We start from the raw sequence: 13,935 nt of genomic DNA, 5'->3' as shown, positions 1-13,935 counted from the left end.
TGACTTAATTTCTGTGGGCAGTTTATATGGCCTTTGCAAACAGGCGCAGCATAACAGCTAAACGCTGATGCAGCATGTTTGCTTGGAACTCTGGGCTCCTAATTGAACTCGGAACTCTACTGGGTTTAGACTCCAAGAGTATTTCTTCAGGACCGAAGCCATTCAATTATTTATTGACCAGTAGCACATTTTCAAAACCTAACTATTGGAAAAACATTTTCGGTAATGAAATAAAATAAAAACAAAAATGGTTGTGAAAAAACAAAACCACCCGAAACCTTTGATGATGTGGGGTGAGTGAAGTCAAGCGCTAATTACGTGGGGGATTCACTTCACACGGGTGTAAAATGCTAATTGTTGCTGATCTTTAATTGGTGGATGGCGTTGGAGAAAATTAAATTAATGTGGCGTTAAATTGCAATTAAATCCCGGCCACTTTCTTCCGATGAATTGTCCAGCGTCCGTGCGGATGAAGGCTTCGTGCTTTGTTGTTTAATGGAGCGTCATATCCATGCGTCTTCCTCCTGACAGTCACTATGGCAACCAGTCCTCGGGCACGTGCGAGCCGTGCGACCCCACTTGCAGCGCGTGTTCGGGAGACGGGCGTTGCCTGAGCTGTGCGCCGGGACTGGTCTTCGTGCCCCGGGAAGGCCGCTGCCTCCACGCCTGCCCTCGCGGCTTCTACCGCCACCAAGCTGATGAAGACAAGCACGCTACGTGTGAACGTTGCCACGGCAACTGTGCAACCTGCTCAGGTCAACGACATGACACTGATTACATCGGAGAAATGGAAATGAACCACACACATTTGCCTCAGCAATGTCCGCTAACGAAATGCCATAGACGGGCGAACAAATACCAGCCGTGTTGTGGCATTCGAACCAAGAAAGCAACAGATAACGGAACACAAATGGTGGCACGACATGTCGACAGACAATATAAAACGACTCGCAGGCATCTATTCTTTATCTTCTGCAAAAAATGACTGAGCGGTTATTATTTCAACCTGTATTTTATGATCTATTTTTCAGGAAAAAGCTCCGACTCTTGTGCCTCTTGCGGACGCGGCTACCTCCTATCAGGCAGCACATGCGTGTCTGCGTGCGACACGGCCAAGTATGCCGTAATCAAGGTACAGTCGATTCGTCTTGTTCCTTCTTTTGTGTCGTGTGGCACATTTCCTCAAAGGTCTCCCCTCCAGGATTGATGCCCCTGTCGACCAATACAGGCTCTCTGTTTTACTAATTTATCATATTTTTAATAAGAAGAAATTTTCTACAAATATAAACTAATATTCTGTTTCATGAATAGTAGTCATAACAATAATCAAAGATTGGTGTCCCTTTGTCGCGCGTCAGGATTCCAGCCACATTTGTGAGGACTGCGACGCCTCGTGCTTGCGCTGCGCGGGTCCTGGCCCGACCAACTGCAGCGCATGCCCCCCAAACGCCATCCTTGAAGCCGGGGGGCGCTGTCTCTTTTGCTGCCACGCCGCTACCCACACGCGGAATTGCTGCAACTGCACGGAAACGACGGGTAGGCGACACTATTCACTTTCACGATGATTATTTTGTGCTCGTGTTTCAAGAGCAGAGCACAAAAACACATTTGGTGTGTTTGTATTACAGTATACTGTACATACAAAATATTGGGGTAGTATGCGAAAAAAAAAAATAGACGGATGTTTAAAAGTTATATATGTACATATATATGTATGTGGTATATGATACTTAAGATTAAATGCAAAATTCACAAGGTTGTGTAAGATGACAAGAACAAAGTCATCCTTTTTTAAGGGTGGGGCAGAATTTTCAAAAGTTGTGATATTGCGCACAAAAAAATGAAGGGGGGAAAAAACAAAAACATTTTTTGGAGGACAGGGTTGTATTTGGGAGAAATCAGAATTTGGAAACAAATCGAAAAATATAAATTCAAAAAACAATTTGATATTTCAAGGGCGTTTCTGGAGATAAATCAGAAATTCACAACAAAAAAAATGAAATTACCTTCAATGACAAAAATAAATACTACATGTGCAATGATTTTTTTTTCTCCCCAGAGGAGTGCGTCCTCAGCACAAACCTGGCGTTCAGGAACGAAGAGGAGGAAGACGAGACGAGAGGCAACCCCGTGATCTTCATCGTCGCGTGCGCCCTTCTCGTGGCCGGCCTTGCCGCTGCCGCATTCTTCCTCATCCAGCACTTGCGCTCCAAGAGGGCGCCATCGAACAGCACCCCTCGCGGCTACGAGAAACTGGATTCCGGTTCCGCCGGCTACAGCTCGTCCTCGTCTTACTACAAAGGCACGCAGATGGTGGACTTGGGCGAACGCAGCTCGGTGGGAAAAGGTGACGAAGATGACGAGGAGGAGGAGGATATTGTGTACATGAGTCAGGATGGGACCGTGTACAGGAAGTTCCGCTACGGACAACTGGGGGACGACGACGACGACGACGATTTGGAGTACGACGACGAGAGCTACACATATCGATGAAGTGGTTTTGTTGCACAGCTAAAATTAGGATGAGGAAGATTAAAACTCTTCTTTATTATTGATGAATTACTCGATAGTTGTGTGCGACCGTCTTCATTGGTCCTTGAGCGACCCTGAGAAAAATCTTGAGGCCATGAGCAAAAGAGTGGGCTGACTAAAATAAATAATAGAGAAAAGGCACTTCTTTCAGCTGAACGTAAATCCGGTTCGTTCCAAATTTGAATTTTCAATTCCAAATTTTTCCGGCTAACTCAATTTTAAATGTAGAACGTTTACAGTCCCTCAACAAAACATTTTGAGTGAGTTGATTTTCGTGAAGCAATGTACAAAATGAGTTCTTGCACTTTGTTTTTTTTTAGTTTAGTTTTGTGCCGTCTTTGAATTATTTATTGATATTAAGGCTGAACGATTTATTGTTTTGGGATCAAACCGGGGAAAAAAAAATAATATACATATACATACACACACACAGACATGTTGACAATGAATCTGCCAGAAGCAATCACTCAGACGCAAGTCTATGATTTATTGAACTACAATTGTGTTTGTGACTCTGAGGCTACATGCACTGCTACGCACAAAACGCACACACACACACACACACACACACTCCTAAGACACGTTGTGCTGATTGTTCATAAAGATGATTATTGGAGTTTTCTTTTTGTTACCAATCATCTTAAGGACATGATAGTTTTTGTTTATTGATTTATTAGTCGTTTGTGAAGCTAAATGATGTCGAAGAGGAGGGACACTTCATTGGGTACAACTGAGGCATTTATGGATTACGTAGGGGTGGATTTTGCTTACTATTGGTCACAAACAGTTTCGACTGCAACTAAATACGACAAGCATAATATTGCAGACAGTTAAGAAAATTTTTCAAATTAAATTTGAATGTGTTTGAATTTGGGGGGGGGGCTTGCATTTGGAATGAGAAGTTTGTGATATACTACACTTTTTTTTTTAATAACGCAATGTTAGAAATATCATAAATATTTTAAGAAGCAAATCTTACCAATATGTGTATGACTCTAAAATATCAGAAATGGCTTAGAATATTTTCGCAATGAAATATACATGAAGCTAATTATTTCTAAAATCTTGTGCTTTTTTTTAAGAACGTAAGAATTGTTACTAATATTTAAAACATGATTTAGATACAAATATTTGATCTACTTTCTATTTCATATTTTTGTCACTATATCATACAACATTTTTAAAAATAAAATATTTGAAACAATTTCCGGTATTTTAGGTTTTATTAAATAAACATACACAGCATTAATTTCATTTTATAGTATAACTTTCCTAAGGGAGATATTTTTAGATTAGACCATTAGAAACATTTCAGAATATCTTTCAAATGTGTGCCACATTATATTTTTTTTAATCTAACAATAATACAATAAACAAACATCAGTCACTGCAAAGGACCAAATCAAAACATTTGACATATTTTTCCTGACGAGGTTGTTCATGTGTACCTAATGATGTGTCCAGCGTGTGTGGACTCGAACGTGTATTTTGCGTCGCATTGCGACTTGTGATGTTGTGGAGCGCGTTCGACGCTTTTACTTTGAAAACGCACGTCTTACTCTGAAATACTGATACGTGTGAGCGTTGGACATTATTATTGCTTCACTTCCTGTCACACACACCCCGGACTGCCTGCTGTGTGTGTGGACCAGTGCACTTCATCCAGGTTGTCTTGTCAGAATATGAACGACAAGCACGTACGCACACACGACAAATAGTAGACACCATCCCACACACGCGCACGCACAAACACACACACACACACACGTTGTCTTCCGAGTTTAAGGAGCGCTGGCACCCGCCTCGTTTGCTCTGGTGGGGAGACAAAAGAGAGTTACATAAAATAATGTACACGTGCACTATTTCACACACACACACACACACTGACCGTGTTGGCTCGCTTCCCAGCAGAAAACTATTCACTCTGCAATGAAAGACACAAAACATAATGGAGTGGTTCTTTTTCCGGCAGAGCGGGACTTGTGATTTATAGCGGCGGGGATTTTCTCTGGCGTGATTCATCAGCCACACGTTTTTATTTGAGACCGTAAATCGTACGAGGAGGCATGGAGACGCCTCGTTTGCTTTGTTAGCGCTGTCGTACGTCAGCCAGAAACTGTCGCAGCTTTTCTCTTTTGCAGCGCTGCTCACTGCACACGATTTTGAGTACTAGTACGCTATTTGTCCCCGCGAGTACAACTAACTCAGGAACTCGAAATGTTTGTTCCCAAACTCATTTTTTGATGCGGATTTTCCTTGCAACGAGCACACCAGGTTTTTATGATATTTAAAATTGTAGTTTTTAAGTTAAGATTGCAGTTTTGGAATCAGCATAAAACATTCATCTCGAAATGTTCAAAAATGTGTTGAGCCGAGCTCATTTTCATTTTAGGGATGCTCATTTATTTCGGTTTTATGGAGTTGAGACTATTTACGATCTTAAAAACGTACTTATCGCACGTTTACATTTTTTAAGTCATTTCAAAGATTTATTTCTGAGATTTTCATGTCAATGAAGGCCTTGCTTTTTTTTTTTAGAGGTGTGGATGGAATGCCTCGGAAGACTTTTTAAGGATCCGCGGCATCCCCGAGGAGCGGCGCGAGCGGTCGTATTCGATGTAAGTGGTGATGGTGGAGTGTCGCTCACTTGGAATTCTCTCCTGCTTCTTTGAGTTCTTGGTCCAGTCTGGAAGGTGAAAAGAGAAATGGAAGATGGCGTCTCTGGTGAGGCTGGTCTGTGCGTACTTTCTCACCTAATGATGCACTCCGGGATGTGGACGCTCTCCGTGGGGATGAGCTCCTGCAGCTCGTCCAAGCTGCTCACGTACTTGATCTTGCTGCTGAACTTGGTGCTAGAAGTGAGCATCGTCACAAGCGTCAACGCCACGAGCGCACGGTGAGCGCAAACATCAAAGATGGCGCCGAGCATTACCAAAGACACCTTTACAGTGAAAACAAAACGGAGACACCTCTAAAGTTTGGACAAACAAAAATACAACATAAGAGACATCTCTGAAGTTCAATACCTCGCACAAACTAAAGGACGATTTACACAAATAAAACGGCGACATCAAAGGCACCTCCGAAAGACCGAGTTCCAAACAAACAAAAGGACAACATGATAGACAACTATTACCAACACGACAACAAACAAAAAGGCAAACATCAAAGACACCTCCTCCAACAAATTGCGCCTCAAGATTTTCACGACTTGGGCAATTCTGAAATATCAAAAAGACCTCCTAAAGGTTGAGTCCTCAAAAAACTCAAGACAGCAGGACTTCTAAGGTTTAATGGAGAAAAAAAATGGTAACATCAAAGACACCTTGGTGGTTTCGTACTTCAAGCAAACCACTTGAAGCGTTCAGTGCTTTGAAAAAACAACAAAGAGAAAAACGAAACCAAAGAAACCGACAACATCAAAGACACCTCTTGGGATTCAACGGCAGGGTTAGCAAACCGACGCTAACGTCAAAGACGCAAGCTCAAAGCAATGCTGGGTACCTGATGAATGGCTTGGTGATGGCCAGGATGGTCCTGATGAACCACGATGGATGCAGGATGATAAAAGACTTCAAGTTTTTCCTGAGCCTGTGGGACGGCAAAGCGCATGTGTCGCGCTTTCATTTTTTCATTCGACTCTCGCAGCTGCTCAAAGAATCACCTTCTGTCAATCATTTGGTAGCACTTCTTCAGCCAACCCAGGCCGGGCATTCTTCGGTGGGGCGTGGCGCCATTCAGGTACACGATCATGTAGTCCTCTGCCACCATCAGCTCCAAAGTGCTGATCACGTAGCTGAACACACACGAGCCCCAAGATTGATAAAACGCCCATAAAGGCTAATTGTTCTCGTGGCCGTGGTTGTCGTCATCGTACGAGTGCCGTATTAAAGCTAGAGGCGGTGCTCATTCAAGTCAAATCAACACGACGGCAAAAACAAAAAGACAAAGCACTCAAAAGACAACTTTTTAAAGTGCAACGCCTCCACTCAGCAAGCCAAATGGCAAAATGAGAAATGTCAAACAAATGAAACCTCAAAGACACGAGTCAAATTCAAAGGATTGAACAGACCAACGATCACGTCGTCGTGCATCCCAAACAGCACGCTCAAGTGGAAATGTTAGTCGAGCGCTCACAGGAAAAGATTCTCCATGATGTCGTGGTAGTCGTCTCTGTCACTGTCTGGCAGGAAACAAGCAGCAAACACGATGATGGCGTTCACGCCATTGCCGTAATATCCTAAATAGTTTGGATCAAAATAGAAGAAAAAAGACAGGAATTTACAGGCAATGAGCGATGCATTTCGTTTCGTTTTTCTTTTTTTTTGTCGTCAACCAGAACCGCTTTTTGTTCCAATTTTTAAGTTCGGCAAAAAATGGATGCTCTTTTTTTTTTTTGGTTTCTCAATTTGATTACACACTTTTTTGGGGGCATTTTGGACTAACCTAGGTTTTCTGGTGGTGTAATTTCCCCCCCCCCCTTTACATCAACGAGGGTCTGAGTTTGTCACAAACAGAACTTGATTATGCTTTCTGTGAACGTCGTGCAGAAAAAACAATTATCATGACAACTGCTTTGACATTTTTGGTTGTTTTCTTAGTTCTTAACTAAAATAAATAACAGAATGTGAGTTTCTTCGCTGATTCTGTCATTTTGATCGTCAAACATAACGCAGCGAATCCATCTTTTGACAAATGACGCTATTGCACGTGGAAAAAAGTGGAGCGTTTCTATTTGGGATGACGGACCTCCGTGGGAGACGACTCTCATGTAGGGCTCGATGATTTTCATGTTAATGCGATGCTCTTGCTCGCCGATGACCACCGTTCGCCACAACTTGACGTCCTGACGCTCGTCCTCCGGGGCTTCGTACGACTCGCTTGCGCCCCCTCGGCTCTCCGCTTTCGGATCTGAAAACGTGATGGTGAGTCCAATTGAAAAGCTGGACAAAAGTAGTGCAATGAAGCGGTTGATAAAGCAATTGAAACGGTTGCTTGATGAGCAGCGAGCAAAGGTGGGGTGGCGCCAATGTCATCAAAATGGTTATTAGATGTAAAAATGTCTGGACACGAGTACCTGAAGCTCTACAAAACAAACGCTTCAGTAAAAAGTGAAATGGTCAGAATGGCGAGCTACCGTCCCAGTCCATCTCGTGGTCGGTGTAATCGAGGTAATCCCCCTCGTCCGGAGTGTCAAGGTCATCGACATTGATGTCAAGGTCATCCGGCGTCTCGCCCAAGTCGTCCTCGCTCTGATCCAGAGAGAGGCTAATGCGGGGGGCTGACAGTTTCTTTCGCTGGGTCCCGCCCCCTTGGAGCGGCAAGGTGCTCGGCGGCGCTGAAACAACAACCGATAATCGGACACGCCGGTTGCTAATTCAATCCAATTCAGGGGAAAAAAAACATTTATGAAACGACTTACAAACTGCCAATCCATTTGTGTGTGTGCGTGACATTTCTAAAGTGCGCTCCTTGCCACTTGTCATCGCATCCCAAGTTGCCATGGAAACAGCAGGGGAAGCAGAACTTATTATTTTCAGTAAAAAGTGTCTTGTGACAACCATTAGATTTCATCATATTCATATTTATAATAGAATATATATATCTAAATAGATAGATAATAAATATACATTGGCTTGTGTATTAAAATGTTAATGAGCCACAATAGTTTGCATTTTAAAACGGACGATATTCATAGTATTGTCGACCTCTGCACACTCCCACTTTTGTGGATTGTTTTTTAATTTAAAATGTTTTTTTCCATTTTGCTCGTAGCGCCTCGCTGACATACAAACATTTTTTATCGCACAGTTGAGATGCAACACATGAACATGCTTCCTGACACCAGTTACTACTTTCCTAATTCAACATGGCTTCGACGCCATCTTGTGGCATTTCAGAATATGTGATTGCAAGAACGAGTCCACGATTTTTTTTTAATGAGTGAATTCATGAGTGGCACAGCGCGAAAAAGGTGTGTGTCGTTTGGACTTGAATATGTCATTTGTTAAAAAAAACAAAAGCATTTTGAATCCACACTTACCGGGCCGACCGTCGTTGCCCTCAGAGTTCATGTTGCTCTGTGATGCCGGGTCCATCCCCAGGAGGACCTACAAAACAACAACACAGCAAACCCTTCTCACACAAAAAGAAAATGGCATCAACGTGAGGACTCACAACAACCCCCGCATCTGTCGCCTTGAGTGAGAGGACCGCACCGTCACAAACATGCAAATAACTCATCCATCATCAAGATCAAATGGAAAAATCCTACTTCCTGCTGTGGCTGCAAACAGTCCAAATGTGAGCCGAGCTGCAAAGATGGAGGAACGAGATGCTCGGAGTCAGCATCCTCCCCATCACATCCACATTTTGATTCCCATCTACTCACCGCCACCGGGAAGAAGAAGAAGCTCCCGTCGACGACTTCCTGCTCCTCCTCCTCTTCATCGGGAGATGCTGAGCTCGCAGGCGGCCAGCGCTTTGCGCCATTTTGGGCTCACGTGACCGAGGCCGTGCCCAAATAAGGGCGACCACCTGCTCCTAGAACACCCCCCCCCCCCCCCCCCCCCAAGGCTGTGCAAGTGACGGCGGAAGCAAGATGCGCGTGCGGGAGGGATAACGTTGTCTTATTGCGGCTACGTGAGTGTTATTATTATAAATTCAAGTCGCTTGGATTTTTATTGTAATTCTGTCCTATAAATAGCCTTAAAGATAGTTGTCATTAAACAAGAAAAAAATAAATATCACAGTTGACTTAACCCACGAATGACTGAAAAAAAATCTCTGCAGAACCGAAGCTGTGGAACACAAAAAAAAAAAAAAAAAAGCTGTGGAAGACTCAGCCCGTCATCCATTTTGTTAAAAAGTGTTTGAAAATGTAATTATCCGACACCAGCGTTTCGGACGCAAATCAGAACACGCATCGGTCCCTAAATGACAAAATGAAGAAGAACATTTTGCTTTGGAAGGTGTTGCGGTTAGAAAATAGGAGCAGATTTTATTCTTGGTCATCCTCAAATTGTGAGAAAATATACAACGATGAAAAGAACTTATTTCTTTTCCCTTTATGCTTAAAACAATAAAGATGAGAGATACAGGCAGAACATCCGACTATTTGACATTGCTTTGTCCTTTAGCGTTTGGGAGAAAAATCATCAAAAAATCTTACGTTGGGGAAAAAAGAAAACAAAAAATATCAGCTCAAATGATTAGATCGGCCGGCTGATGAATTGGTCAGGCTCGACATGATGAAAAAAGAAAAATCGACCCAAAGTGGCGATGGACAGCTCGCGCCAAATGACAAGTCGACAAAATGGACGCGTGCGCAGAAGCCGTTCTTCTTCAAGCACAGCTGCAAAAGGCTCATTTGATCGTGATGGATTACATTTCGTGGATATCGCTCGTCTGTTTATGAGCAAAAACTTCCTCCTCGGGTTGGCCGCATTTCAACATTGACGACTTTTGCCAAACCCGTTTCAGTTCAACAAAGAAAACGAACCAAACGAAAGAAAAGACGCAGTACCTTATTTTGGACGGGCGGCTTCAAGATTCAACATCACAAAAAGTCCCTTTGCATCAAATGGCGGCTAAAGACAAGTGAAGTTAATGATTTCTCGGAAGATGGTGTCCTTGACGCTGTCGAAGACCACTTTGGCGTTGTTGGTGTCGGTGGCGCAGGTGTAGTGCATGAACAGAGGCCTGTCGTGACCCTTGTGTGGAATCTTGTAAAGCTCCAGGAAGAATTCTCGGGCGCGTTTGGCGTCTCGCCGAGGCCCTGGCGGCGAAGGTGTGGGACTCGGATCACAAAAGACTCAGCGGCAACCATTTAGTCACATTTGTTTGCTTTCACTTTCTTTGGATGACAAATTGCACAATAGAACACGACAATCTTCATTTGTGTTGCTTTTGGAATTTTTAGACATATACATACATCTATATATATTTATTTATTTATTAATTATTTACAACGCTCACACTCCACTGTTTATTCGAGTTGCTAGTTGCAAAGAGCGTGTTCGGAATGACGGATCATAAAGCTAACAAATCTGTCGCCTAAGGATTGCGCGTTAGCAGCCTTCAAACTTGATCATGAAGACCTGACTTACTCCCACCGCTGCCCGGTGGCATGCAGGGAAAAAAAAAACCATCACGTGACCGAGAAGGAAGGCAAGACGAGCGGGAGCGCATACCTCTGTACTGAGGGAAGTAAGTGGTCACGTCCGAATACTGGATTTTCTCCTCCAGAAGATCTTTCTTGTTCAGGAAGAGGATGAAGGAGGTCTTGTTAAACCACGGGTACTTGACAATGGTCTCGAACAAAGCCAAGCTCTCTTCTAACCGATTCTGGCGGACCCAAAGGGAGGACATTGAAAAATAACCACAGTAAAACCATTACAAAAATGAATGGAAAAAAGAAGATTGTCAGAAAAGCCAAAGCCAAAAGCTTACGTGGGAGGGGTTGTCAAGCATGACGCTGTCGTACTCGTTGAGAGCGGCCAAGAAGATGATGGAAACGACGTTGTCCATGCAGTGGATCCACTTCCTCCTTTCGGAACGCTGACCGCCCACGTCCACCAACCTGCACACCCAAACTAAATTTATGTATTGACTAAAGAAAAATCTGCGTGTGGAGCACATCATCACGATTGCTATGGCAAGATCCGAGTAGAAAAAAAGCTTCTTATTCAACAAATGATCCTTTTCACGGCTCTGAAAAAATGTGTTGGCCGAAGAAACCAAAGGGTCAAACTTTACCTAAAGACAATGTTCTTGATATTAAAAGGGTACTCAATGATGCCCGTGGTGGGGACGCGGACCCTCAAGATGTCTTGCAAAGTAGGGAGGTAATTGGGGGCGGTGATTCGGTCCATGTCGCCGAAGTAACTGTAAGACCGGTTTGGTCAATCTGTTGAATCCTTTTTGCTTTTATCTGAAAAAAGCAGCTCCATCACAACATACTATTTGGCCGAATCGGACAAGTTGAATTCGCGTCTTCGTTCGTAGCAACGTTGAAGCCCGTGATCGTTCCACACCATCTTGACGGCCTTCACCTGCCACCCCTCCAACCTCTCCACCCTCTCCGACTCCACTTGGCTCAGGCGCTCCGCCAGCTCCTACAATACCCAAAAAAGAGAGGGCTACTATTAGCTTAGCATTGGAGCAACGCGCTCGACTCGGAGGCGCGAGATCAAATCTTTATCCGTCCGCTCATTTTGAACTCGGCTCGCTACGATGCTTTATTGTCGCCGAGCAATCGTTTCAGAACATCGGCACTCTCCAAAGTAGTTGGCATTTGCTGAACACACCTTCCGTCGGATTACAACTCGTGGGCCTCGAGTCAAAGCCTCATCCAACTACCGGCTGGCTTTTTTTTTTTGGACTCGGGTTGCAATCGTGCTTCATGCCAGCAAATCAAATGTCAGCATGCAAGTGTGAGTTATACGTGATTGTTTTCCTTTTACAAATGAGCAAAAAACCCCGACGAAGATCCTCGGCAACGATACGAGCCGGCCTCCTTAATGCCTCTCTGGGGAAGCGTTTCTGACAAAGAAGGCCGCTTTTTGGACTCGGGTTACGTGAAAGCTTCCAAATTGGTTGACATGGGAGGCCAATGAGAAGTAGAGGTGAGAAAATCAACAATTAATTGATTTTTAAATTGACAATATTGTGATATTAACCGTTAATTGAAATTTCAACCTGTTGACAAAAACAGGCTCAGGTGTCCGTAGTCTTCCTTGGAAATCAAAAACAAAGACCGACATTTTTTGCCTATTCTCTCGGTGACGGACCAAGTTACTAATCGATCAAAATCAATTTCTTTGAGCATTCAACAAATAAATAAATATTGTATGCAATGGTTTCAAACGATCCGTCGATTATTTGATCATTGGTGCGTCGTCTATTAGTCACTTGGACTTTTGTCGTTTCATCCATTCTTAGAAATGGAAGCACGATGACAAATTTCCTGGTTCCGCCTCTCAGGCTCGCTCTACGTTGGCATCGTAATTCCAATCGCAATCCGATGGCAAATGAGGCGTGCCGTGACGACAGCGCACAGGAACGGAATGCCGAAGAGCGAGGCGTGTTTGCAATTAGCGCGGCATGCGGGGCGAAGTTTCCTCACCAGATTGCCGGCGTCCTCGTAGTCCACGCGGAGGACTCTCATGGCCTCGATGAGCACCTGGATGGAGGTCATCACGTTCTGGCACACCAAGCGAATGAAGGGCATCCGCTGGGCGTCTGAGTAGCCGTTGCCATGGAGGATGCGGATCTGCTTGAGAAAAGTGCTCTTGCCGCTCTCCGCCGTCCCTGCAGGGCGGGAACAAAAGCCATTCAAAAAGCAAAAGGCGCTAAAGGGCACTTTGACTTGCGCATCACTTTCAGAATGACTTCAAAGAAACGCGTTTTAACCCAAACGCACAAACGTTCCTTGCATGATCATGAACAAAAACGAAACAAGCTGGGATGATCTGAAAAATAACAAACCAGACAAAATGGGCGGGAATATGATTTTTATGGCTCGTCAACGATACTCGGATTGCAGGATTATGCAGGTTTCCTTTTGTTTTTGAAGAATTAAAAGAAAGAGAGAAATTGGTTGGGATGAAAAAGTGCCAGTGCAAAGAATTCTACGGAATGAAATCGTTTCACTTTAAAATACATCGTGCAACTTATCGATAGCGACTTTTATTGATGAGGCAATGCGACATTTCCTGTCACCTCATTGAAATTGTAAAAAAACAAAAACAAAGTCATTGCATCACACCTTCTAGAACTCAGTCGGACCGAATCATGATCGCATTGAAACTAATTCACGTATCGAGAGTCAAATCGACTTTCATACATTTACGTTATCATACATTTCGGAACAAAGGCAAAACAAAAAAAAGATGTATGAATATTAAAGATATCTTTTAAAAATGACATTTTATTTGTTCTTGTATTTTTTTGAACAGACATCTCTTTATTTTGCTAAAGACTCACCTAAAAAGAGGAGCTTGATGGCCCGTTCGTTTTGTTTCTTATCGTGTTGCAGTTGCCTCTCAATAGCCAAATTGATCCTGCGCCTCTCGGCCTCTTCGGGGCCCAAGCAGACGTCCGGGCAGCAGTTCATGGCGACGGCAGCAGCCTCCAGGTACGATGTGGACACTCTGTTGGCTGCCGCTCAGGTGTGGGCCAACAATCCTGTGGGGCGGGCGAGGCGGCGGAGAAAGACGTGGGCTCCGGGCTGGGACTTTGGCAACGGTCGTGCATCTGCGCCTGCTCAAATCACATGCTGTCAAAAGGTCTGTCATCAACGCAGCGTCTTCCTATGGCGAAGGTCCAGAAAGGGAGTTTCCTTGTGGGTGTCCTCAAGAATGAAGGCGTATCAGGAGCACCTTGCTTTCATTTGGTGGTTGG

The 13,935-nt window shown here is 43.9% G+C and overlaps 3 protein-coding genes and 1 long non-coding RNA gene across 9 annotated transcripts in view; 2 read left to right on the top strand and 2 right to left on the bottom strand.

The window, feature by feature from the left end:
* LOC148318803 (proprotein convertase subtilisin/kexin type 5-like) overlaps positions 1 to 3,671 on the top strand; it is a 21,459-nt gene extending 17,788 nt beyond the window's left edge. Inside the window, exons 34-37 of the mRNA XM_088282043.1 lie at positions 532 to 755; positions 1,032 to 1,132; positions 1,359 to 1,536; positions 2,060 to 3,671. Coding sequence (XP_088138169.1) covers positions 532 to 755; positions 1,032 to 1,132; positions 1,359 to 1,536; positions 2,060 to 2,493 — 937 coding nt within the window. The 3' untranslated portion in view covers positions 2,494 to 3,671. The remainder of the gene's footprint in view (positions 1 to 531; positions 756 to 1,031; positions 1,133 to 1,358; positions 1,537 to 2,059) is intronic.
* prune2 (prune homolog 2 with BCH domain) lies at positions 3,000 to 9,059 on the bottom strand. 6 transcript variants are annotated; one of them, XM_088280891.1, is made up of 13 exons: positions 8,924 to 9,059; positions 8,807 to 8,845; positions 8,576 to 8,642; positions 7,955 to 8,010; positions 7,670 to 7,870; positions 7,282 to 7,443; positions 6,670 to 6,772; positions 6,197 to 6,328; positions 6,037 to 6,123; positions 5,286 to 5,384; positions 5,180 to 5,218; positions 4,421 to 4,456; positions 3,000 to 4,344 (listed from the first exon to the last, which is right to left on the bottom strand). In XM_088280891.1, the coding sequence occupies exons 4-13, from the start codon at positions 7,986 to 7,988 to the stop codon at positions 4,314 to 4,316; spliced, it is 924 nt and encodes a 307-aa protein (XP_088137017.1). In that variant the 5' UTR covers positions 7,989 to 8,010; positions 8,576 to 8,642; positions 8,807 to 8,845; positions 8,924 to 9,059; the 3' UTR covers positions 3,000 to 4,313. The 6 variants fall into 6 exon arrangements, with proteins under 6 accessions (XP_088137017.1, XP_088137013.1, XP_088137015.1 ...); XM_088280887.1 differs by lacking the exon at positions 7,955 to 8,010 and having other exon boundaries at positions 8,751 to 8,845; positions 8,924 to 9,058; XM_088280889.1 differs by lacking the exon at positions 7,955 to 8,010 and having other exon boundaries at positions 8,924 to 9,057.
* On the top strand, positions 8,962 to 13,819 carry LOC148318801 (uncharacterized). The gene is made up of 2 exons (XR_015839706.1): positions 8,962 to 9,174; positions 13,571 to 13,819. It is a non-coding gene; the product is annotated as an uncharacterized LOC148318801 (long non-coding RNA).
* Positions 9,507 to 13,935, bottom strand: LOC148318800 (guanine nucleotide-binding protein subunit alpha-14-like). The gene is made up of 7 exons (XM_088280884.1): positions 13,519 to 13,935; positions 12,659 to 12,843; positions 11,494 to 11,648; positions 11,290 to 11,418; positions 10,984 to 11,113; positions 10,725 to 10,878; positions 9,507 to 10,309 (listed from the first exon to the last, which is right to left on the bottom strand). Exons 1-7 carry the CDS (start codon positions 13,646 to 13,648, stop codon positions 10,122 to 10,124), a joined length of 1,071 nt encoding a protein of 356 aa, XP_088137010.1. The 5' UTR covers positions 13,649 to 13,935; the 3' UTR covers positions 9,507 to 10,121.

This window comes from Idiotropiscis lumnitzeri, chromosome 18 (assembly GCF_059441095.1).
Source record: "Idiotropiscis lumnitzeri isolate Australia: NSW breed Sydney's pygmy pipehorse chromosome 18, RoL_Ilum_1.0, whole genome shotgun sequence".
Lineage (NCBI taxonomy): Eukaryota > Metazoa > Chordata > Actinopteri > Syngnathiformes > Syngnathidae > Idiotropiscis > Idiotropiscis lumnitzeri.
Note: the sequence above shows the minus strand (reverse complement) of the source record. Positions and strands in the feature narration are given on the sequence as shown.

Coding starts and splice junctions, on each gene's coding strand:
- prune2 (XM_088280887.1), bottom strand. Junction 7,871..8,575: donor GGGCAACGACGGTCGGCCCG/GTAAGTGTGGAT, acceptor TTGTTGTTTCAG/CGCCGCCGAGCACCTTGCCG. Junction 5,385..6,036: donor ATCACCAAGCCATTCATCAG/GTACCCAGCATT, acceptor GCTCACTTCTAG/CACCAAGTTCAGCAGCAAGA.
- LOC148318800 (XM_088280884.1), bottom strand. CDS start 13,648: ATGAACTGCTGCCCGGACGTCTGCTTGGGCCCCGAAGAGGCCGAGAGG. Junction 11,649..12,658: donor ACGAGGACGCCGGCAATCTG/GTGAGGAAACTT, acceptor TGGGTATTGTAG/GAGCTGGCGGAGCGCCTGAG. Junction 10,879..10,983: donor TGCTTGACAACCCCTCCCAC/GTAAGCTTTTGG, acceptor TGGGTCCGCCAG/AATCGGTTAGAAGAGAGCTT.